This window comes from Thermobia domestica, chromosome 14, assembly GCF_964235325.1.
Source record: "Thermobia domestica chromosome 14, izTheDome1.hap1.1, whole genome shotgun sequence".
Classification (NCBI taxonomy): domain Eukaryota; kingdom Metazoa; phylum Arthropoda; class Insecta; order Zygentoma; family Lepismatidae; genus Thermobia; species Thermobia domestica.
This window is the reverse complement of record NC_137467.1, coordinates 29,113,822-29,138,567: the sequence shown is the minus strand read 5'-3', so window position 1 is coordinate 29,138,567 and position 24,746 is coordinate 29,113,822. Positions and strand designations below refer to the sequence as shown.

The 24,746-nt window shown below is 35.3% G+C and overlaps 1 protein-coding gene across 2 annotated transcripts; it reads left to right on the top strand.

The window, feature by feature from the left end:
• Positions 1 to 1,609: 1,609 nt before the first annotated feature.
• On the top strand, positions 1,610 to 24,104 carry LOC145669604 (small integral membrane protein 20). Of its 2 annotated transcripts, none has more exons than XM_081737829.1 (3): positions 1,610 to 1,904; positions 14,448 to 14,504; positions 23,561 to 23,929. In XM_081737829.1, exons 1-3 carry the CDS (start codon positions 1,790 to 1,792, stop codon positions 23,575 to 23,577), a joined length of 189 nt encoding a protein of 62 aa, XP_081593955.1. In that variant the 5' UTR covers positions 1,610 to 1,789; the 3' UTR covers positions 23,578 to 23,929. The 2 variants fall into 2 exon arrangements, with proteins under 2 accessions (XP_081593955.1, XP_081593954.1); XM_081737828.1 differs by lacking the exon at positions 23,561 to 23,929 and adding an exon at positions 23,961 to 24,104 and having other exon boundaries at positions 1,615 to 1,904.
• Positions 24,105 to 24,746: the final 642 nt, after the last annotated feature.

Genomic DNA, 24,746 nt, shown 5'->3' with positions numbered 1-24,746 from the left:
ATTCAACACGTGTTACAGTTTCCTGTCTCACATAGTGTCTGATGAAGCCAAAGAGTTAGTTGGCGAAAATGTAACACGTGTTGAATTTTAATGAAAAAACATGTAGTTTTGCTCAGCAAATAATTAGTTTATATATAACTTTTATATAAATGGGTTGAGGCCCACAAACAAAAACGACTTTGTGAAAGAAAAAAGACTCATAAAATGCTTCGTGTGGAGTGTTGTACTGTATGGGGCGGAAACGTGGACATTCTGTAAAGGTGACGAAAATCGACTGGAAGCCTTCGAAATGTGGGTGTGGAGAAGAATGGAAAGAATTAGTTGGGTCGAGCGGAAAACGAATGAGAGAGTGTTAGAAATGGTGGGTGAGAAAAGAACACTTTTAGATATTATTAGGCAGAGGAAGAGAAACTGGTTGGGACATTGCCTAAGAAGAGATTGTATCATGAGGGACGTCCTTGAGGGCATGGTGGCGGGAAAGAGAGGGAAGGGGTGAAGGAGAATACAATTAATGGATGATATTAAAACAGAAACATCATACGCGAAGACGAAAAGGTTAGCGGATGACCGTGGAGCATGGAAGCTTCTCAGCTGCGGCAAGTGACCTGCCAATTTAGGCAGAATACCTATGATGATGATGATGACACAGAACAGAGTTGTCAAACGAAATTCCGAAGTGCCGGATATGTTCTGAATAAATCATCATCATCATCATCCTGGTATCCAGCCTCATCGTCATCCTGGGTAACTCGATCTAAACCCCGTGGCCTATACATAACACTATCAAATAACGAAGAGAAAGAAGAAAATTTAATATTATGCCTATGTTCTTCCGGTGCCATGAGGAAAACTCAGTAAAAGAAAATTAATTTAGACGGCCTATGCTCTAGTGAAGAATTCTATAAAAATAATCGATGTAAAATATAGTGTAATTATGTAATAAAATAATTAAAAATAATGTAATTTAATAAAATGTAAAATATAATTGAAATACACTGTTTGTCAATTTTTGATATCTAGTTGCCTTATCTATTATGTAAATGAGAAAGTTACTTCTTCATCATGCATTTCAGATATTATTATTCGACTAGAATTGAAGATACTTTTATATAGATTAAAATCTTCCTCGCGTTTTTTTTTTTTTCAATAGATGCATTCATGTTTATCTTTTAAAAAAATGCACAGTCCAAAATGTGTTTCTTGCCTTCTTTGTTTATTTCATTCTTTCTATATAGAGAACAGGGAGATAAACAAACATTGACCAATTGGCCTGCACATATGGTTCGCTCCTTCTTAACGGAAGAAGAAAGATATTCTGTTGAAGTGTCAAATAACAAAGCAACACGAAGGACTCGCAGCTTCCAGGCTACTTTTTTCTTCGCCAAAACATTTAAAACATTCCATTCCTTACTCAAGTAACGGAGATCAGCTTTTACTCACCCCCTCCTATTTTAGCTGAGAGCTGTCATGGAGTTCGAATTTGTTGGCAACATCGGATTTCGGAAAAAATATCTGTTTCACTACCATGTAATGGGCGGAGAAGGGTAATAGGTCAAGTTTCTAGACCTCACCCTAAGGCCGTCATGAAATTTCCAAAAGTCTATGATGATGATATAATATTGAAGAAATGTATCTGGCAACATTGGAAATAGTGCGAAAATAACTGAAGTTCGAAAAGCGGTTAATGTTCATCTATTTTGGTTCAAATAGGTGGAAAAAGTAAACTTGAGAAAATAATGATAATAAGTCGATAGTAATTTTATTTACTTTGCGAAAGAAAATTATCGATATGCCTATGCTTCATGGTTGGAAGTACGCAGCATTTATTAGTGGAATAGTAGGCTTTGTTGGAGCAGCTCTTTATCCAATTATAATTTACCCGATGTTAAATATTGAGGAATATAGTAAGTTATTTTTTTTTTCTCTGGAATGTGAGTTAAAGTCATGTTTCTGTTGTACTGTTTTTGGGTATTATTTAATTTCGGAGTATGTTTAGTACAAGGGGTCCAGAAGCACGTAAAAACACAAAATTTACAGGAGAAATGAATGATTCAAGTACTTAGACGTAACACAACGTAACCAAACCTAACCTAACATAAACTAACCTAAGCTAACCTGAACTAACCTAATATTAGTAGAAATAAGCGAAATTCTATCTTTTTTTTTAAATTATACCCGACCTCTACACTAATATAACACAAACTAAACTATCCTAAACTAACCGAATGTGAACAGAAATTACCAAAATTGTAACATTTTTTTTAGAGAAAAGAGCTGGACCCCTTCTGCTAAACATAGGCCTTAATTTCTCCCTCAAATCCTTCGTAGTGACTGTTAGTACCGGTACTGTTCACTGGTATTGCTCACTTGGTACTGTTTACGGATCGTTGTTTGTAACTGATTAATTCATGAGTATAAATAACTGTGGACGTATGGCAAAGAATACGTCACGAGCCAAATTGTGCTCTTTGATCAATATAAAGCACGAATGCTATCTAATCGAGTCAGGGCAGGAGCACAGTAGGGAGTGCGTTAGCGACGTGAGTATACGCATAAACGTCGTTATATACAAAGGCTCATAATAAGTCACAGTACCGGCTTCGGAGCCGTCGATGGATTTGCGGGAGATAATAAATGTCATCCTTATTTTCACCTAAACATGAACGCTTATAGTTTGAACACGCGATAACATTTGATGCGTTGTAATTTATTTGCAGGAGAGGACCAAGTTTAAAGTTGTAACCTTTCCAAAGCAAAATGTAGATCCCATGGGGAAGAGGGAGAACAATTCATATCTCGAAATACTATTGACAAAGTACAGACACTTCAGAACGAAAGGAAACTTGGCAAGTCTTTACTTTGACTCAAACAGTGACTGCAACCGATTAATCTGATCCGGTTACTGTCACTGTTCGAGTCAAAATAATGTACAATGTTAAGAATTATACTATAAGTACAAGGGCCAAAATGTTACTAAACACCATTCCTCTTGTAATTAATTTACTATTTCTAAAACAAGCTGATGTGCCCCTTGTACATAAGATTATAGTATAATTCTTAACATTATACATATTGTTCTATACAAAGTAAAATCTTGCCGTGCCACCGGTTCACATAAATCGATTTCTAAACAACCGCAATACGCAAGTCCTTCAAATGTGGATCAAAAACAGTCACAAATAAAACTAGCATACTTTAACTGAAATGAAAACCAGTTCTTAAACTAATCTAATTCAAACTGTCCATAATCTTCAACTACCATATTTAATTCTCAGCTAAAATTTCAAGGAGAAAAAATGTAAAATGTGGACAGCTTGTATTCAGGAGTACATGGGGGGATGCCGCCCCCCAAACCCCCCTAATAAATAGGTAGATAAAATAAACCACGGAGTATGGTTAGTACAAGAGGTCCAGAAGCACGTAAAAACACAAAATTTACAGGAGAAATGAATAATGCAAGTACTTAGACGTAACATAAGTAACCAAATCTAACATAACCCAACGTAAACTAACCTAAGCTAACATGAACTAACATAAACTAATCTAATATTAGTAGAAGTAAGCGAAATTCTATCTTTTTTTTTTTTTTTTTTTTTTTTTTTTTTTTTTTTTTTTGGAAAATTATGCGGGACCGCTACACTGATATAACGCAAGCTAAACTAACCTAACATAACCTAAACTAGCCTAAACTAACCTAATGCGAACAGAAATTACCAAAATTGTAACATTTTTTATAGAAAAGACCCCTTCTGCTAAACATAGGCCTAAACGCTATACTTTCGAAACTTTTTTTTTTTAATGCGCAAATGTAAAACAGATCAAGAATGAAAAGAATATCAACTAACAAATAAAAAACACTCACCGCTAATGTTATAGAGATCCAGCATGATCGTCGACCTCTACATGGAACCGCCCTCACCTATTAAACCACCTGATTCTTTAATTAGAGTTTCTTTAACGTTTTCGCCATACCAGAACACTCATCAATAATAAACTCAAAATCACTAATTCCTCACACGAAAAAATATAACAAGAACACTTACCCAGTACTCAAGTTCAGATTACTGAAATAAACCACATAATGGTGCAAAGCGATAACAATATCCGAATCTAATACAAAGGTATTTAAAAACGACAAGTTTAAATTCTTTGTATCACATTCATTAAACGGTTTCTCAATCGCATTTGCTAACTCTATATAGGAAAATTCGATTACGCGCTTCCCACATTTCACCAGCACAGACACTTACTACAAGCAGACAGAATATGTGATATCACAGTAGCAAACTACCATATGACTGTACGGAGACACCTAATGGGAAAAATATGAACTACCACCAATTTTTCAACCAAGGACGTCACACCAAAGGCACGAACAGTTCCAACAAGTGACTGAACCTGTAAGAACCGATTAAAGTCACTGTTTGAGTCTAAGTAAAGACTTGCCGGAAACTTCACTAAGAAGGTGTTTATTCATGCCAACATCACACCAATCTGTGCATGGTTACCACTATAAGCGACAATTGTATCTATTTCAGGTCAGAGCAGGGCAAAGGTGGTGGGCCCGTGCACGGGATTAGTCTATAATGAGAAGGCGCGAAGCGACGGTGGGTATACGGAAATGCGATTATTCATTCAAAAGCGTACTGACTTGTGCTAGCTGGCAAGTACAGGCAGCAGTCTAATCGTATTTGTATGTTGTATTAACAAATACCTTCGTGTGGTTTTCGCAATTTTTCAACGGGTATCAGAAAGAAAATAACTCTTGTAACAGTAAAACAATTTATTGTAAATAGTCACAGTTATCAACTGGTATCCGACATGGTATAGCACTTGTAAAGGTTTCACACTAGTAACCCTACTTCTATAACTATAGAATACACCGTTCCTTCCACTGTGGAGAAGTACTCTGCCGGTGGAAATTAATGTCATATGTAGTCACTTAGACAGTCCACTTTATATAGTCAGCGGTTGAAAAGTTTTATTGTCTAGCTCTGAAGATGCTAGTGATACCGGATGCTTATGGAATTTATTTGAAACCATCGAAAAAGGTTTCAAGCAAAAAGTAAGTGATCAAAATTGGTACACCTACGTTAAAGTTATGCGTGATTATTCTTACAATTATGGTATAAACACTGTCAGCCATTGAAGAGTTTCATGGCTGTAACTCCGAAGAATATTTTTAAATTCTTGTGAAGTTTATATGGGACCACTGGGAAAGAATACTTTTTCAAACAAAAATAATGGCAATGGATGCATCTATGTCAATGCGTGAACATAAACACTACGTATCGGGTATCCTAAAAATGGCTCTATTCAGGTCAAAATAAAGCGAAAATCATATATAATGGCATATCGTCCAGGGACTCCTTCAGCCGCTATAGGGAATCAAAATTTCAGTATGTAGCAACGTCGCAAGTAAGCTTGGAGCCATTAGCATTGCTTTACGAATCAACCAAGCATTGTTAACCTAATAGCTGATGCTAGTGTCAACGTATATCGACTTTAACATCTATATGGGAACAATCGATGTAACTATTTGACACATAGTGCAATCATGTCTCCGTAGGAAGACCCAAAAGGTATACGATTATATATATTTTTCACTTCATTTTGACCTTTAGAATAGTGTTCTGTAGTCTGTGGGCTCCATTTTTAAACACCATATATAAACGGATCGAATTGAGAAGCTCCGTTTTTATTGAGGCCTATTAGTTAAGACCAACCCCAGTGACGTTATATTGTATAGGTAGTACGATTTTTAAGGTTTTGTACAGAGGCTATCTGAATGAGATTTTTGTATGTGGATTACATAAGAGATTTGTCTGTGGGTATGTAAATAAATGCGGATTTATATAATTTGGTACCGCCTACTTTTAAGCTACTCAATATGTAGATGATTATCAACAGTTATATATATATATATATATATATATATATATATATATATATATATATATATTGCTGATTTTAAGTATTTTCTTTGAAAAAAAAAAAGGAGTAAGTTAAATAACACTAGTTGTTCCCCACAATGCTTCGGCTTGTCGTCTACAAATTGCCTGCACACTATCGACATAGCTTGGCATCAAGTAGGAGGCAGTGCAGCTAGCGGCAATTATTAGCTTGTCTGTGAACTATTGGAAATTAACGTAACAGACACTGACTGTGAGGCGTCGTGCTATTATAATAAAGATTAGGAAAATCTAAGTATTTTCGCCTTGGTGTTTATACAACCGTAAACTCTCAGATGTTTTGAAGTCTGCATATTAACATTACTCATAGGCTGATATGCTTTTGCTGGTAATACTAAGGATGTAGAAGTCTTTGTGAAGCCGAAGATCTTCATTTAGTATCTGACAGTCGATGGCAACAGGACTGGTTACTAGAACTAATCACATTATTAAGATTCCCCGGGCATATAAGACATTGTGGTTGTGTTAAATATTTGGAAGTCGTGAATTTAATTTATTTACTGTTTTATCACATACATTAACCAAAATTATGTTGTAAATCTTTGTCTTACTCCATCAATGATTCTAATACAATGTATTTCAAGTTTCAAATAACAACATGTTACATCAAAGTATGTAGCTTAATGCACCAATTTATATAAAATAGAACAAATATTGTTACCTTTATGTTGCGCGTTGGAATTTTATTTATTTATTTACGATATTTCGTAAACCTCGCAGTTTCTTCTCTTGCGTTCAGCAAAAAAGGATAGCTTCAGCACTTTAGTAAGAAAATTTGCATATTTGTATGTCTTTTTTTTTTCCCCTTCCTCTTCTTGGAATGGACATTTCCATTGAATTCTTTTTATTGAGCTATAAGATACTTTAGAGTTAGCTAAATACGGAAAACACTTCCTTTTCTTAATGCTTTGATTTTAACTGGTCGACATTTTGGTCTGTTACTCTTGCGCCGAAGGCGATGATAATCATGTTTGTACGTCATCAGTAAATTTAGGGAAACATTCCCTGCGCCACTCAGTAGCGAAACGGCGCAGAGAAAGATACGATGCATGTGTTTCAAGTATCTCGATGTCGCAAATTAAACGAAACATTAAAAAAGTAACACAACTTACGGCTTCTTTGAAAAGTGAACTATTTATTTATTATCAATTAATTGAATACGCTCGAATATCTAAGGAGAAGATTATAGTGTACTATTTATAAGGTAATACAATAAAGTATCTAACGTATAGTACTGAATTATTACTCGATAATAAATTCAGTGCATTACATTTATTAAACCACTTAAATACAGTGAAACCTGTATATGTTGGCCACCATCGGTTCCATTGAAAAGTGGCCAACTTAGACAGTTGGCCAATTTACAGAAAATAAGTGTAATTGGTGTATTTTTAGAACATAATTTCTAATTAATGTATGTAGGATTTCTAGTATTACTTGATTGTAAAATTTTAATATGGAATGGCACGACAGCTACTTTTAAATAATGTATATACGGTAATCATAAAAATATACAGTACTAGAAATCCTACATACATTATATGTAGCTTCCTCTTCGTGAAAACTATTCGGAATTGAAGCAAAATAGCACAAACATCCATAAAATAGAAACATATGTACGCAGTTTATTTAAATTGATATTCTAGCACACTGAGTTATTCAGATTGAAAACAAGAAAAGCAAAATTATAAATTGTACAATTTATATGCAGTTTATGACTTTTTTTTTTCGAAAGATAGCGAATCAGTTAATAACAAACTTATTCATGGTGGTTTATTCTAGACATTTCTTTTATTCTTTTTGGCACATATGCACATCCTAATTTTGTAGTTAACTACCTCTTGTAATTGAGCTACAAGCGTTTCCCTGTTTGTAGCGCAAAAGATGTTTTGAGAAAATCTTAAGAGAATTCATTTCAAAACTTCGGTTTCCTTTCGACAAGCTGTAAGGTGCCAATAGTTGAAATGGTTAGCTTTAACCTTGAGAATTTTCCGGAGCTCCCAACTGATGAAAGGAGCCGATATAGCTAATGGTTTTACTAAAGCAGATAAGGGTAAACAAATACAGGTACGTACAACTATTTCCTGAATTCATGTACGTGCTTTTTCTTATTCACATTTTCCTTCACCACCCCTTGATCAGGGTAGTGCTCTGGTCACTGACCTCCAAGAACAAGTCGTGGAAACCCATGCTGTTTTGTTTCCAATCCCAAATACAGAACATCTGCTTCTCATATGGGAATACGAAAGAGTTAAGAAAAATACAAAACAGTATTTTGCGTGGCCAAGATACGCAGGTAAATATATCATTATCATCATAGAGTAAATACTTCTTCAGTGCGGCCAACTTCCAAGATAGACAGGTGGCCAACTTACAGAGTAATAAGTAACGAATGTCTTATGGGAAAATGCAAGTTCAAGACGAACCAGGCCAAGATAAGCAGGTGGCCAACTTAGAGAAGTGGCCAAGTTGATAGGTTTTACTGTATATAACTTGTGGTATTTTCCGTAGTAGTACAACACAATCAGTACCTATGAACGTACATACTCATGCAAGTTTTGCAATTCTTTTAAAAGCTGTAATGTATGCTACGTGTGTAAACACACGAAGTCACTTGCGATAGAATTTTTATTTGATACCTTTGCGTAAATGAGTGTTCTTTGCAGCCTGAGTTAATGCACTAATTAACGTCTTCATGTTTGGGTCACCAACAGTCCGTACGAAGGAGATCTTATTCATACTTAAGAAAAAGTTCACCACAATATAAAAGTACGGTGACTTGATAGTAGAGTGGTGATTTCTGGTATGCATGTGCGTTGTAGATTCGATAAGGAATGCATTCAGGGAGGACCCCAAGGTACTTTACTCAGGAGATACATTTCAAGTAAAAAAAAATCTAAATTCTCTACTGAATTCAATACTAGGGCACAAACGTAAAATTATAATCACATCCATGAGCTTTCTGGGAATTCTCCAGAATTATTACCGAACTACTCTACAACATTATTTCACGAGGAGCAGGGAGCTCAGTGGTAGAGCGCTCACCTCTGGTGCGTGGTGTCCCTGGTTCCATCCCCGGCCAGGTAATTTGTGGTGGTAAGATCGTGTCCGTGGGTTTTCCCGGGTTCTCCCATTTCCTCCAACTTTCTCATTCCACTAATTCATCCATTTGCCTTAATCCTGGTCTCCCTTAGCTTAAAAGAGCATAGTCATAGAACGTTAAACTGAAAGATATAATTTTAATATTATTTCACATTTTTTTCCGTGCTTACCATTGTTTTCTTTAGCCAATAGAACATATTCGTAAATTGTTTATAGTAGTCCATGAAATGTATATACCGTAGCTAAATGTAGTTGAAACAGTTTGGTAAGTAGTGGTCCATGTGAAAATGTATAGAACGACTGAACACATGAGTTAACATTTAAATCAACAATTAAACAAATATGGTAGGACAGTAATGATAACAAACTAGTTCCAATTGGCTGATTACTGAATGAAATGAAATTTTTAGTTTCATGTCCCACGTTCATGCCCTGTAGGCTAAGGGAGAAACGGATGATTAATGACAATGAATGATTATAAGAGAATTGGTGGAATGCTCATGTGTAATACATAGAGACCGGATGTTTAGGCATTAAAAACCTGGTAAATAAGCACTTAAAATTTCAAAAATAGGCAGTAAACTAGGCACTAAAATGTAATTCGAAATAATGAAGATAAATACTCAATACTATTGAAAAGTAGATTCAGGTCATAGATAATGTTCAAAGAATATAGAAGCATACCTGTTTGTTAATATCTTCTTTTACAGTATATATAAAAACGAAGCTTGATATGCATTCCATATATATATACAGTGGCGGATTCAGGATATGATCAAGGGAGGGGCTAAACCATAGTTTGCCGCTTTATCCAGTGTATAACAGGATTGAAGTCCATTTTATCCAGTGTATACCTGAGGGTCAAGGGAGGGCTATAGCCCCCCCTTGGATCCGCCCTTTATATATATATGAGTGTGTGTTATTTATATTTAATTCGCCTTTGGCGTGGGAGATCCGGATTCGATTCCCAGCGAGGGGCCGCGGTGGCTCAGTGGTAGAGCGTTCACCTCTGGTGCTTGGGGTCCCGGGTTCGATCCCAGCCCCCGCCAAGTGAACTTTGTGGTGGACAAACACCGTGTGCGTGGGTTTTCTCGGGGTTCTCCCGTTTCCTCCCACTTTCTTCATTCCACCATTTCATTCATCACTCATCATCACCGTCTCCTTTAGCCTAACCGGCATAACCGTGGGACGTAAAACTCAAAGATTTCATTTCATTTCATTTCGATTCCCAGCGAGAGCTCGTGTGGTTCGGATTCCACGTTAACCAATAGGTCCCGTCTCATATAGCCTTGCTGTTGAAAGGAACGTTAAACTCAAAATCAACTCAACTCAATATTATATAAGTTATATATTTTCCCAAAGAAGGCTTTTTTGAAGAAAATGCATAAAATAGGTAACATTAGGCACTAAAGCAATTATTTAGGCAGTAAGGGACGAAATAGGCAAAATAAAAGTGGCTTAAATTGAAACTATAACCCCCCATGTAAACTTTCAAACATTTTTGATCATATCTTTAGTATTAAAGAATAGGCATTTTGCCTAACATCCGGTCTCTAGTAATACATAATGAATTTCTTTTGATATGCCTCTTGTTCAGGTTCGAACAACCCTGGGCGCCAGGAAGCCATGGCGACTGAAAATACTAGTCTGTAACCTGGATAATTTAAATCCAAGATGTAAAGGCCCATGTATAAAATTGTTTTTGTATTATTAAGGTATCAATTTTGGATCTAACGCGTAGGTCAGAATAAAAAATTTCGAGCACTGTTCTTGTTCATGATGTTCTTTCGGCAACTACTAGTCTGCCTTTGTTTGCTATCGGTTTCTTCAGCTACAAATCACCTCGGTGATCACCAAAGTATTCTCCTTGTAGAAATATAGTAAAATAGTGAAGACGCTATATAATGCAAGTTCTTATAGCATTAAAATACAAATATTCCCAAAACACAACCATATTTATAGCAATGGTGTAGTACCAATTGCTGAAAAAAATAAATCTTTGTTTTACGTTCCACGATTATCCCAGGTAGGCTAAAGGAGACGGTGATTATGAGAAATGGATAAAATGTGGAAAGAAGAAAGTGGGAGTAAACGGGAGAACCGGACGAGCACGGTGTTTGTCCACCGTAAGGTCCACACGGCGCGAGCTAGGATCGAACCAGGGACCCCAAGCACCGGAGATGAACGCTCTACCACTGAGCCCCCCCCTGACCAATTGCTGATAACTATAGCAAAGGACACGAAAATTTTTAAAAAAAACATGGATACATTTTTTGTCCAGAAACTGATATATATATATATTTGCAACCATAGTATAATAGTATGGAGATTCACTACATTTATGTATGCCTACACATTTTCAATATGTACAGTTAAGAGTCTGAGAAAGGTATAGCTCCAATAAAACATGAACTGTCGAAGCACTGGAAAAATAAAGTAAAGGTATATTAGTAGCTACAATATGGTATCCTGGGTATTCTTAATCTGCGCGTGTTTTAATTTGCGTTGATATAGTAGTTACACTCGAAATGTTTCTGGTTTAATACAATAATAAATAATCCTCCTGATATATAACTACAGTCAGATAGCTTTTAGTGAATTTTAAACGAGAAGATTAGGTCTTAATTACACGTTATTTTTATATTAAAAAAAGGTATTTTACTTATTTTGTCACTTTCTGTTCACTATTCCACTAAATGTATTTGTAGTGTAGAATAAGAAACAGTAATATAAAAGCATTTTCTGAAGCTTTCAATACGACTCAGAGAGAGGAGTACCCGATATGTGACGTCACGCCAAAACAGTTTGTTTCTCTTGCTGTAACGTTGAAATTATTATATTAAAACTTTTGGTTACAAAGGAAATGTCTATTGATAACTGTACATAAACAATTTATGATAAACATGAACTGCCCACCATTTTCAAACAACAGTGTTTTCATATCCACTAACATTGTACTAGAGAAATGTTTTTATAAGTGTTCTGACTCGAATGTTGTGGAAATTTCGATATAATAACAGTACATATAAGATTTTATTGTTCCCAGTGTTTGTCTAGACTGCTTTTATTCAGGTTTAATTTAGAGTCTATGGTCCTGTTGAAGAAAGAATCATATACTGCTTCTCTATAAACACCTCCCCAAATAAATAAATAAATAAATAAATTAAATAAAAAAATAAGTGCAAAGTGTTGGTATATTTTATGGAGTGCTTAGATTCACTTATGTGTTCACTTATGTGTAATTATGAAACAGCTTGAGTCTCTTAATATGTCTTATTCCCGTTTCAATGTTTGTCTTCGTCGTATCTATATAGGTTTCATCGTAAGTAAATGCCAAAATTTACTGTTGCGTCTGCATAATAACTTTTGCACGGAGTTAAAAATTTGCAGTATTTTTTGGTGCTTTGGAAGCCATCCTAAGAACGTATTTTTGTGCATTCTATAAGAAAGTTTTCATTTATCTAAAAATCTAATCATTTTGGAGATCAATTTTATAGACAAAGTCTAGTTGGCTGTCAATATTCTGATTTCTTTATACTAATTCGTAAACTCTCAGGAGGAAGTTGATATAAACATTGGACTTAAACTTTTATGGAATGTGTCTTTTTATTATTATTATTATTATTATTATTATTATTATTATTATTATATATTTATTTATTTAGACATTACGTGCATTTGGTTTTCTGTAAATCTTCGTATGAAATTTCTTGTCCTGTTTGCTAATGGTCATATCCAGAAAATTAATATTATTGTTATTTTCAAGTTCATTTTTGCCGAACGCAAGATAAGAAACGGAATTACGCGGTTCAAACAGTAATTCAGAGATTTGGACTACCTAAATAAGCAAACAGTGAGGTTTGCGAAATATCGTATAAAAATAATACCGCAAAGCTCACTATATTCAGGCACGTAGCCAAGGGGGGTCCGGACCCCCCCCCCCCTTCACACACACATTTCGAGACCAGAAATAAAAAAATTAAGGAAGGATGAAACAAAATGAAATGAGAAAAAGAAGGATCAGCGTTTAAAGAAAGAAAAAAAAAACTACAGGAAGCTTTCGGTTACTCTTTCTTATGAGGAGATTTGTATTACTTGCAATACATGGTGGCGAGGTGATCGAGATATCCTGGAAGAGTCAGGGAGATTTCAAGCTTCCGAAAGCATAGTGCCGTTGAGTAACAATGTGGAAATTTTTTTTCGTCATCGCATCCTTGCAGAATCAAACATGTTATTTATTTCAAATACAATTTTCTCTGCTCCTTTAAGCATCAGAAGTATGCACATGGCGGCCAACGTGTTAACCTGTCATTTGGAACCGACATTAGTTGATGGAATAATAAAAACAAAAAATTATATGGAAAACGAGTTCTATTAGCATTTGTTTCAACAGAAAAAGGAACGCAGATATTGTAAAATATTTTACAAGACATTATTGAGTATGTACTTTTTATAATAGTGAATATGTACTTTTCATAATAGTTGAGATCATAATGAAAGGAAAATTGTTATATTTGAATGAACAAAGAAAGGAACGTAAATATTGTAAAATCTTTTTCAATGCTTTTTTTATTCTTTTATTATTCGAGATTTCTTCATAGTTTGTTATTAAAGTACTTACCAACATATTTTATTGTCCTTACAAACCAAAATATGTTGATAGTAAAGTAGTTTACATTGATCAAGCTCCTGAGCCTTCAGAATTTCATATCACCCCTCCTCGTTACGAAATCCTGGCTAAACGAACCAACATATGTTCCAGTAAAATAGTTTAGAATGATCGAGCCCCTGGTGTGATGATCACAGTATTTCATGTCACGGACCCCCCCCCCCCCCTCCCCTTCACGAAATCCTGACTACGTGCCTGCCACATTGGTAACGATATTTGCTGTCTTTTATATAACAACATATTTTTGCAGTAACATAGAAATTAATCTCTAGTTTAATAGTGTTTCTTTACAAATAAATCGCGAAATTAGCGTGAAATCACTTTTTAAAAATAGCGATATATAAGTAATTGTGATTAATCCTTTGACTGCCAACGAGATACAGATGTCCCATGGGAATAATTCAGAATAATTCAAACCCCATTGGGATCTTCTTTTAATTCTAAAAGTACACTGCAGTCCCATCCGTTCAAAGTAACCAGGAGACTGTTTAGTTTCGTAAACTGTGTGGAAATGTCAGGAATTTCGCACATCAAAGGAGTCTCATACATGTAGATGTAAAACAATCCTCACGTTGACAAAAGTAAGTAAAAATTAAAAAAAAGTAAAAGTTAAAAGATTGTTTATTTGTCTTTTTAAGTTTAGAATCATATTCCATTTTATGTTCTTTTCTTTGTTTTAATTTAATTTCATTTTTCTATTTCAGAGAAGATTCAGGAAGTAACACGAGCCAAGATAAATCAGGAAGAAATTCAACCTGGAAGTAAGTAGTTGCAAGAGAATTTGTAAGTTTTTCTTTTGTATACAAGGAGGGATCACTTAAAGTGATTTCCGAACTAATTGATAGAAGACGCAGAAATTTTGTACGAAGCAAATATCAAGATAGGGAAATCATTTTACTTACTATGCAGTACTACTAATTTAGCAGTGTTCCCAACTCAACATAAAGTTGATTTTTCTCGAATGGAATTACGTCAGATTGCTACATGTTTCAAATCTACATGTTAAACGAAAACTCACAATGTATTATTATTGGTGCAAGCTAAAGATGCAACAGTACCACAAAGTCCAAAGTTTGGAGACCTCTACAGCAGTACTAATGCAACTGAGGGGAACGGAAAATACACGTCCAGAGTAACTTTAGTATCAGATATTATGGCCATTATATGACGGATTTGAAATAAACAGAATCAGAGTTATTGGTATCAGTTACATGGTATTCAAAATTTGGCTTTTTTAAAACTCTTTTTCGAAACAGTGCTTAGATAAGTATCATATGTAAGAACTTATATGGCTTTCAATAGACCCCCCCCCAAAAAAAAAAAAAAAATCATGTCATTTACAGCACTTTGATATATTAACCCTGTCCGCTGGTCTGCGTTTGCTTTTCTTACACGCAATCCCGCTGGTCTGCGTTTGCTTTTCTTACACGCAATCCCGGGTTCCATTCCCGGTGAGAGAGCATAAAAAAAATGATCTATGTATTAGCTTTTATCAAATGTAGACGGGAACCAAAGAGAACTGTCCAGACATGGACATACTTAAAATAAGTAGGTGAGTATTAAATTCATCTTATGAATTCATATAACTCTAACGTGGTAACTAATGATTCAAACGTACATATGTACTTGCACCTTAGTACAAGATGATGTGATCAATATTCCTCCCGAACGGTTTGAAATATGAAATTGTTGCCGTGAACGGCATTATGATCTTTATGGGTTAGTAGATCAAAGTATAAACGCATAGACATTATTCATAGAAAATTTATCTCGAACGGTATATTCTCAGTGCATCGTTGGATAGGAGATACTGTCACTTTCAGAACCAAGGCTATATTAGACGTGCACTTACAGCTTTAAAATGGAATTCAAATCACTGTAATGCATTTAAATTCAATGCTCTCTCGCCGGGAATGAAACTCAGGATCCTGTGTACCAAAAACGGTGCATATGCCCCTAAACCAGCGGAAAGAGGATATTTTAGTTTATTTTGTACGATCACTTGCATACCTGTTTTTCATTCCAATCTTATATTTCCTGATTATATAGCATACATGTAATGTGAAACATTCTTGTTTTTACAATGTTACTTCCTCTTACCTTAACAGCACAAGATGTGCTAGGCATGTGCCATTTAGGTGTCCCAGATACTTTTTAGGTACCAAACACTTGGTACATATGATATTCATGTACTAAGTATGTACTTCAGCTACCTACAGTTTTAGGTATTTGTTACACCTAATCGATATTTGCAATTATGAGCCACATATATAGCATTTATATACCTGGCTCAGTTTCGCACTCTAACAGTCATTTGTTTTTATGTCGTCACTTGGGACATATATCTGTCATGTTCTAGGTACATCCTTTAGGTACATACTGTTTCAGATGCCCTAACAGCGCAAGATGTGCTAGGCATGCGCCATTTAGGATTCTAAATATATCTCCCACACTTGATGCATTTGTTGCTTCTTTTTCTAAGCGATTGTGTACTAGAAGCGACAAACGCATCAACTTTTATTAGATAACAACTGTCGCCGATCATTTGAAAGTAAATATGGAAGAACCATAAAATAACGTAAATAGACACTTGTCATTTTGTTATAAAATTACATGGCGAGCAGATTTTATCTGATCCCAAACGGTTATTGTAGAATATACGCGGTTAAAGGAGCACTCTGATTAACCAAATTCAAAAGACCTCAAAAATTTATCCCTCTACAAACGACGTTCTCTTCATCGCCTCCGTGGGCAAGTCGGTACAGTACGCGGCTAGTTATTCAAAGGTCGGCGGTTCGCGCCCACCCTGGGGTACATTTTTTACTCGTTTAAAGTGCTTTTTAGATTCACCTTAATGTAAACACATTACGCATATAGGCGATTTAACATATTTTTGGGGAGTAATTTTGTGATTCATAGACGCTTACGGCATGGGGAACATATCTAGAACATGCTAGGCACGTTCCCCAGGTACATGTCAGGCATGTCCCTAGGGGCGGACATAGACTGTGACTATCACTTGTCATCCATGAGATTTCTCTCTCAGAGGTACAGTACATAAGACACATACTGGACACATTCCCATGTACCTGAGGGAACATGATAGTCATATGCCTGCTATGTAATTGTGCTGTTAGGGTACATATTATTTTACGTTCGTTGAAATTGCTGTCTTGTAAAGAGTAATTGAAATACAGTTTAGATAATGAAGTTCTATACTAAAAGACTTTTTGGGGATGTTCCGGCAGGTCAGTTTACAGTAACATCTTCACACTAAGCCAGAATAGAAAATCCAACGTACTATACAATTACCCATAAACAAATTATTTACTTTTCTTTTGTAATGTAAATACTCGTAGCTGTATGGTTAACATGACTCGGTCTCGATTCCCAGTGGAAGCTCATCTCACGTTAAGGTAAATATAAATGTTCAACTATCGTCATAGATGGTAGCACGTTTTCCTTATCTAACAGAATTTAATAGGGAGCGACAATATTCAAAATAATTTAATCAATTCAGATATTTCAACATTACATTATTTTTCTAACGTTCGACATTCAAATTATTTGATTTGAATTTATATCGAACAATGTATTGTTAGACGCAACAATTTAAAAGGAGTACCGTATTTTATGGGCAACCGAGACTACCAGCGGTGGCGGTAGACCTTTAACATTAATAAAATTAATAGAGCACGTATAAACTAATTAAAAATAATAAGTTGTTCATTATCTTCATTTCATGGTACTAGTTTCTCTATATTTATTTTTCAAACGTGAATATATACTAAGACACAGCCGTTAACGCTTAGAAAGCAATCTCTTTCGCTTTCTTGGAGACTGATGGTGTGGCAATTCTCTGGCAACCACTGTTTACTGTCAGCAGAAAGAAACGTATAACTGCTTGCGCGCCCACGTAGGTTCGCCATAACAATGTGCTAGCGAGCTACGGGCTGGCAACCAAGCAGGATGCCACTCGTGTGTATCGGTTTCCGTAGACGGAGCGAGTAAGTGGAAGTTAAGAGCAATGACATAGCAGCCATTTTGGGTCTATCTGAGAATTTCGGGGCATCATTACGTAGCGCTTTGCGTCAACACAATACAAAAGTTGTGTTTTACTTTACGATTGTTGTTATTGTAGTTATTAGTACTTATTGCGTTATCTGCTTGAGTTAAAAACCTCATATTTTGCACCGACCGTTACGAAATGAAGCCCGCAGACAGTACTGTAGATTGGAGAATATGTTAACTTCTATTTATTCTCATAAGTGTTGTGAGTTAATTCTAGCGGGATAATGGAATGCTGCCAAGAAAATTATCATTTTTTTAAAATTTTTGTTATAAAGTAAATTGATTGTAGAACGTTTGTTTGTAAGCTACAATCAGTACAATAATGGATTTATGGTCAAATAGCATAATCGCGTTACATATTTCCTGATGCAAATTGATGAACGAAAAATATTGTATGGGATAATTGAGCATATTCCGTAATCGTTTGCGTTAATACAACGCAAAACCTGAGATTTAGGTAACGATAATCGACATAATAGTTATAATGACTGTCTGCATTTTTTGCTTTGCGTTGCTGCACTCCGGTTTTTTTTTTTTTTTTTTTTTTTTTTTTTTTTTTTTTTTACGAAGACTGGTACGGAATGACAATCAACATCAGTAAGAGAGGCGACTCTTGAGGGAAGAGAGAGTGATAAAAAATTAACATTTTATGAATGTAATCCACAAGAAGTTAATTGCGCAAAGATTTGATGACATTTCATTTACGGTGGAAAACATTCATGGTTTCAAACATTAATTAGTTCAAACAAAACACACCAAGTATTATTTGTTCATTGTTATGAATATTTTGTATATTATTATTAGTAGTAATTAATAATAATGATAATACACAAGGTCAGTGGTAGCTCATACCGTCAGACTAGTACACGCCACTGTTTAAAAGATTGAGAGAATACATATAATTATCAAAACATCGAAATATATAAAATTTAAACAAATATGCAAAAGTTTAAAATATCAAATATATAATTCATTTCCCTACCTATACAAGAGGAGATCATCAGAACAAATTTCATATTACCTGGGAATGATCTAAAAGAAAAATTTGTCCAGGGAGTAATATTAATATATATAAACTATTCTTATTAGAGTACAAAAACCTCATCCAGTTGCTTTCCAGATGGTAAAGTGCCAAGGACCGACGAGACGTTACCACGTTGGAGAGAAACAGACTGTATTAAAAAAAAAAAAAAAATGTAGATCGAACGTCGCCGGAAACACAAGAAATGCGTCTCCCTATTACTCTAATAAATTCAAGACTTCTTGCACTCTAAGCGCCACTAGTCTCAATCGCAATCGGAGTGAAAACAAAATTTTTAAGATGGTTGTATTTTCTTTCAGCTTCTCTGCGATTAACAACAGCTCCAGCGTTCATTACAGATAGAGGGAGATTTGCATAAGCGTATGTATGAGCGCATGTAAAGTCCCATAATAAGCATTTACCTCTCATTCAGGGAACAAATGTCATGCTATAAGGCCGCTTTCCATCCGAACGACAGCAACCAGAAGGTTCCCGTATTGAAGGAATTCCAGCAGTGCTAAGGGCTCGTAATATTATATGATTAACGAAGTAGCGTCGGGAGTATCTACCAGTGTTCTTCATGCATGAAAGGCCATTCAGGCCACGTTGGTTAACCTGGTCTCCACAAGCTGGACAGCGATGAGGCTCACAAATAGCTGAACTTAAACATAACGCAAAAGCAATTCGAAAGGTTTTCATTTGACAAATAAAGGCCTGAAGGCGGGGAAGGTATCGCAATCAGCCATACACCTGCTTCAGGAGATAAGGCAGCAAGGAACCTGGCTTTATCTTCCGGAACAATTCAGTCAATATTCAAGCATAAATTGAATAATTAATCAGAGGATGATTCATGTCTTTTTTAAAAAAATTATTGAGTTTTATTGATTGTGTGAAGGAAGAGTACTTTATTTTTACTCTTCTGAAACTATTTCCAATAATGAAACTCTCTCAACAATATTTAAAAATGACGTATTATTCTCTGATTATTTATTCATCTCATCTTTAGACAAAGCTTGAATATTCATCTATTTAAAGGAGCGAATTATAACAATTAGCTCCTCTTAGTGCTCGTAATTCATGTTGGTCTGTTATACGAAATTCAGATTGGTTGAAATATCGTAGGTAGGTTGGATTACGTGTTGAGAATTCAAATTATCATATTATGTGCATTATTGTACGTAAAAATTTCTAACACTTCCTATTGTTGCTAACTTTGACTGTCTTCCAGCCTTTAAATGTATTGTTTCTATCGTTATGATGGCAACAAAAAATGGTTATTTATGAAGAGATAATTGAGTGAAAATCCCTCAAGTGCAAGTTCAACTATTATTTGTCAGAAATTTAGTAACAACTAATTGACAATTCATACGTTATTATTGACATAAAGTAATGCCGGTGCTTCTTAATCAACTTATTCCAAGGATTTTACTGGACATAAGAGATTTCAAAATATGAATAGATCGTCATTCAAGAGTATCTAACATCTATATCAACTTACAAAAAATAAAGTGTAGTAGAGGTCTTAGCTCAAGGCTGCTTCCTAATAAGTATTAAAAACCCACGGCTGAGTATGAGATCAAGAGATTTTCCAGGGAAGGTCCCACAAGTTGTCGCTCAAATCTGACTGCCACATAACACATCTGATAGATCATCACGAGAAATGAAAATGAGCTAAATTTAAGGTGCTATGGACCAGAAGAATAGGAGCTACGGGACTTCAAAATTTGAATATCCAAAGAATTATATCATGGAATTATGTATGTTTAAAGTAAATATTTTGAAAACCGTTAAAGTAATCAAAACAAAAGTTGCACAATATAATGAGAACAAAATGCCGTATCGAAAACCACAAACATTGTTGCCATAGGTGAAGCAATGTTGCCAACTCAGTATAAAAAGTATTTTGTTTGAAATAGCACCATATACAAGTGAGTGAGCACAGATTTAAAATGCACTATTATCACTAAACGTAACAGTGACGTATAGCGGTACAATTGCACACTGTTGGAGCCACGTGTGCTGAAAATGTTCAATGGAGAAGTCTGATATGTGACAACAAATGGTAATAAAGGAATCTGGGTCTCATACTATGAATTTAGTTCAAGTGCATTACATAGCAAAATGTCAACCGTGTCACAAAATATTGATGCAGTAGAAAAACGAAATTGAGTGATGCCATTTTTTCGTCCTGTCAGCTCCGAAGCTATATGCGACGGGACCCCCATAGTGTAAAGTGAGACCCGAACCACTATGAAAGGGAAAGATAACAATGAAATGTAAGGTGAAAAGTACAACAAAAGCATGTTCGAGGCGGGATTGGAACCCGCGATCCCTAATATGTCGGTTGTCTAGCTTCTAGACCACACGGCTATCCAGGCTGAATAAAAAGGAAATGAGGTAGTAATAAAATAATTATATTTCCAATGTGAATATGGTAGGCGTACAAACATAATCATATGGTATGTAGGAGAGGAAGTAAAAGAATATCCCACTTAATACGAAAGACATAAACCAAGAAAGTACTTTTCCAACTACTAATAAGATAATCTGGAGAACCAATTTACAAAATTAGAAAACACGTGTTCCTTTACTCGTGTTTATCACTTTATTTTTGCGAGTTGTCTGCTTATTCACCAGGCCTACAGAAGTATAATGCAAAATCCTATTTTTTTTCTAATGCATTCCTTTATTACCTTCTATCGCCACCTATCAAACTTCTCCATTGAACATTTTCAACATATGTAGCTACTACAGTGTGCAATACTGTACCACTACATTTCATTCTCGTGTTTAGTGAGGGGCCGCGGTGGCTCAGTGGTAGAGCGCTCACCTCTGGTGCATGGGGTCCCGGGTTCGATCCCAGCTCGCGCCAAGTGAACTGTGGTGGACAAATACCGTATGCGTGGGTCTCCTCGGGGTTCTCCCACTTTCTTCATTCCACCATTTCATTCATTTCTCATCATCACCTAGCTGGCATAATCGTGGGACTCTTACGTTTAGTGATAATAGTGTATTTTAAATCTGTGCACACTTGTATATGGTGGTGTTTCAAACAAAATATTTTATACTGAGTTGGCAACACTGCTTTATCTATAGCAACACTGTTTGTGGTTTTCGATAGGGCATTTTGTTCTCATTATATTGTGTAACTGTTGTTTCGTTTGCTTTAGCGATTTTCAAAATCTTTACTTTAAACATACAAAATTCCATGATATTCTTTGGATATTCAAATTTTGAAGCCCCGTAGCACCTTAAATTTTGTTCATTTTCATTTCTCATGATGCTCTATCAGATGTGCTATGTGGCAGTCAGATTTGAGCGACAACTTGTGGGACCTTTCCGTATAAGAGCAGTTGGAAATAGTTTGTGTGACGATGCTTCCAGGATGGGAAGAGCGTTTTACTAAGAAAGAGTTATGAGAAAAAAGCGATTATACAATTCGTTCCGTTGATAATGGCACGTTCCTCTTGTTTTGAATATTGTCTCTCTTGTCTCCAAGAAAAATACATTGAAAAGATAGGGAAAATGTGGTGCCCTCTGTTGATGATATCCAGTCTTTATACTTACTGTACACTGTAAGTTCACGTCTCAAATACCTTCGATCTAGAAACGGACAGCAAAGTCCAAACTAGAGCCTTTTTTTTTTTCAAGTGTGCCCGCGGAAAATGTGTGAAACATCCTTCAGTCGCAGGGAACTCCCATTGCTTTGGGGAAAGAAGTGAATAAGCTCTGCTGTATTGCCAATTTGTCATTCAGTCGTTTGATCTTGGCAAGTGAAGATCGTAGGCTATTTAGAATGGCTAACAATACAGAGCACAGCGAAGCCCGTGAAATAATTCAATTTGGCAGCCCTGTCCATATCCAATTATTGAAGGGGCCATAGCAACTTGTCCCTCCTCTTTCGAGGGAGATACGGGGAAACACATATCGACAGCAGCGCCAGCACGGGCACACTTGAAATCAGGGTTGGCTGGTTTAAACCAAGGTGGTTTAAACCAGCTGGTTTTTTCAAAAAAACCAACTGGTTTAAACCAAACAACAAAAAAAAATGTTCGTAAAAGTGTGTTTGTAAAATCTTGATGAACACACATTTGTGGGTTATCACGTTTCACTCCCGTATATTATTCGTATTATATTCAGACCTAAATTCCCCATTCATTACTCCAAAAGATTATACTAGAAAAGCAACTTTTTTTTATAAGTTTATAAATGTTTATTTTGTGATTTTTTGTAGTTGTTATTATTGTTATGTAATTGCAATCGAAGAAAAATTCTAAATGTTGTTGCGTTTCAATGTTTACTATTGATTTAAAAAAATCGAAAATGCCGTACTTTTTGTGTGTGGGGGGGGGGAGGGTCATACAGACCCCACGAGAGGCATTTAGTGAAATAAGTATCTTTGGTATCTATTTATGTATAAATGAGTCTGAGCCAAATAATTTTCAAATAATAATTCGTATCTTTACTCACTTTTCTTATTGATATGCAGATTAAGTCGGTGTATTTCTTTAATTTGGACCAATAAAAGTCGTTGTTAACTAACTTGAACTAAATTAGTTCTTCTGTACTCCGTAGTACTTTGAAATTGTTCATATGTAATTCTGTGTAATGGTTTCACTTGTGCAACTGTTTATCTTTTTGTCCTTCTGAATTGACTCTTGACAGTTATATTAAGAAGCATGTAAAGATCAGTACAACGTATTTTTTTTTTTTTTTTTTTATCAGGATTCCTTCATGAGTGAGTCGGCAGACGTATCGCATTTGTGGCCAATTAGTCCTGGTTCCAAGTTCAAATGGAGGACAATTTCTCTCGGATGTAACTCGAGAAGCGGTTTTTATTCCGCTTTAAGCTTATGTGACCCCTTCCAGCATAACCCGGTTGTTGCATAATAACATCAAGGCGAAACAAACTTATTTCTGTCCATATATGATACGAATATATAGAGCAAATTATTTAAACCATAAAAACCTGATTTAAACCAAAAAAACCGGTTTATTTGGTTTTTTTAATAAAAACCATGGTTTTTGCCAACCCTGCTTGAAATAGAAAAGCTCTAATCAACTAATTATTTTTCTAATCGCATTGTATGATGTTAATTCAAACTATTTTCTTTTATTGTTGCAGATATGAGAGTCTGGTCTGACCCTTTTGGAAGGAAAAAGTGAAGATGGTGTTTCTGTTACGTTCGAATAGTTAGTTAGTTTATAGACATTTTATATGGAATAAGTATGTATATAAGAAATGTAAATAAAGTAAATCTGGTTAGAAGCTCGTGTTGTGGATTAAATACACACCCCTTTTAATATAATTGCTATCAGGTTCAATCCTAGGAAGTCCAAGAATTTTTTTGTCTCAAGTAGGTCCAAGGGGGAAGGGGGGCTCCTCGAACCCACAGTATAACATACTATAACTCTCATAACGCCATCTAACAAGAAAGGAATACAGAATAAGCATTCAGAACTTACTCGTGGCCGATATGCTGTTTCCCAACATAAGAACACAATCCTTGTTAAATACAAACGAAAAAAATCTAACTTCGGGAAATATACTTGTAGAAAATATGTTACATGGAAGTCCAAGGAGGGTGTTCGATGAGCCCACTACTTTGAAATAAATTTTAACTTACAAGTTACTAATAAAAATGCACATTAATGATGTGGATTTATCAAAGTAGTAATAATAGACAATAAATAAAATTCTCAATATTTTAATCAAGACTTACGACGGTTTTTTTTTCAGGAAATACAAACGAGTGGGTTCGAGAAGCCCCCACTTGCACTTCCTAGGGTTAAACACATTAATTTGTTCTTGGAAAGTCCTATACTGTCATACATAAATGCATGTGTGAGATCAAGATGTATATCTTTTTGATCATTATTGTAACAAGCCTAATTGTTAAAATATAACAAT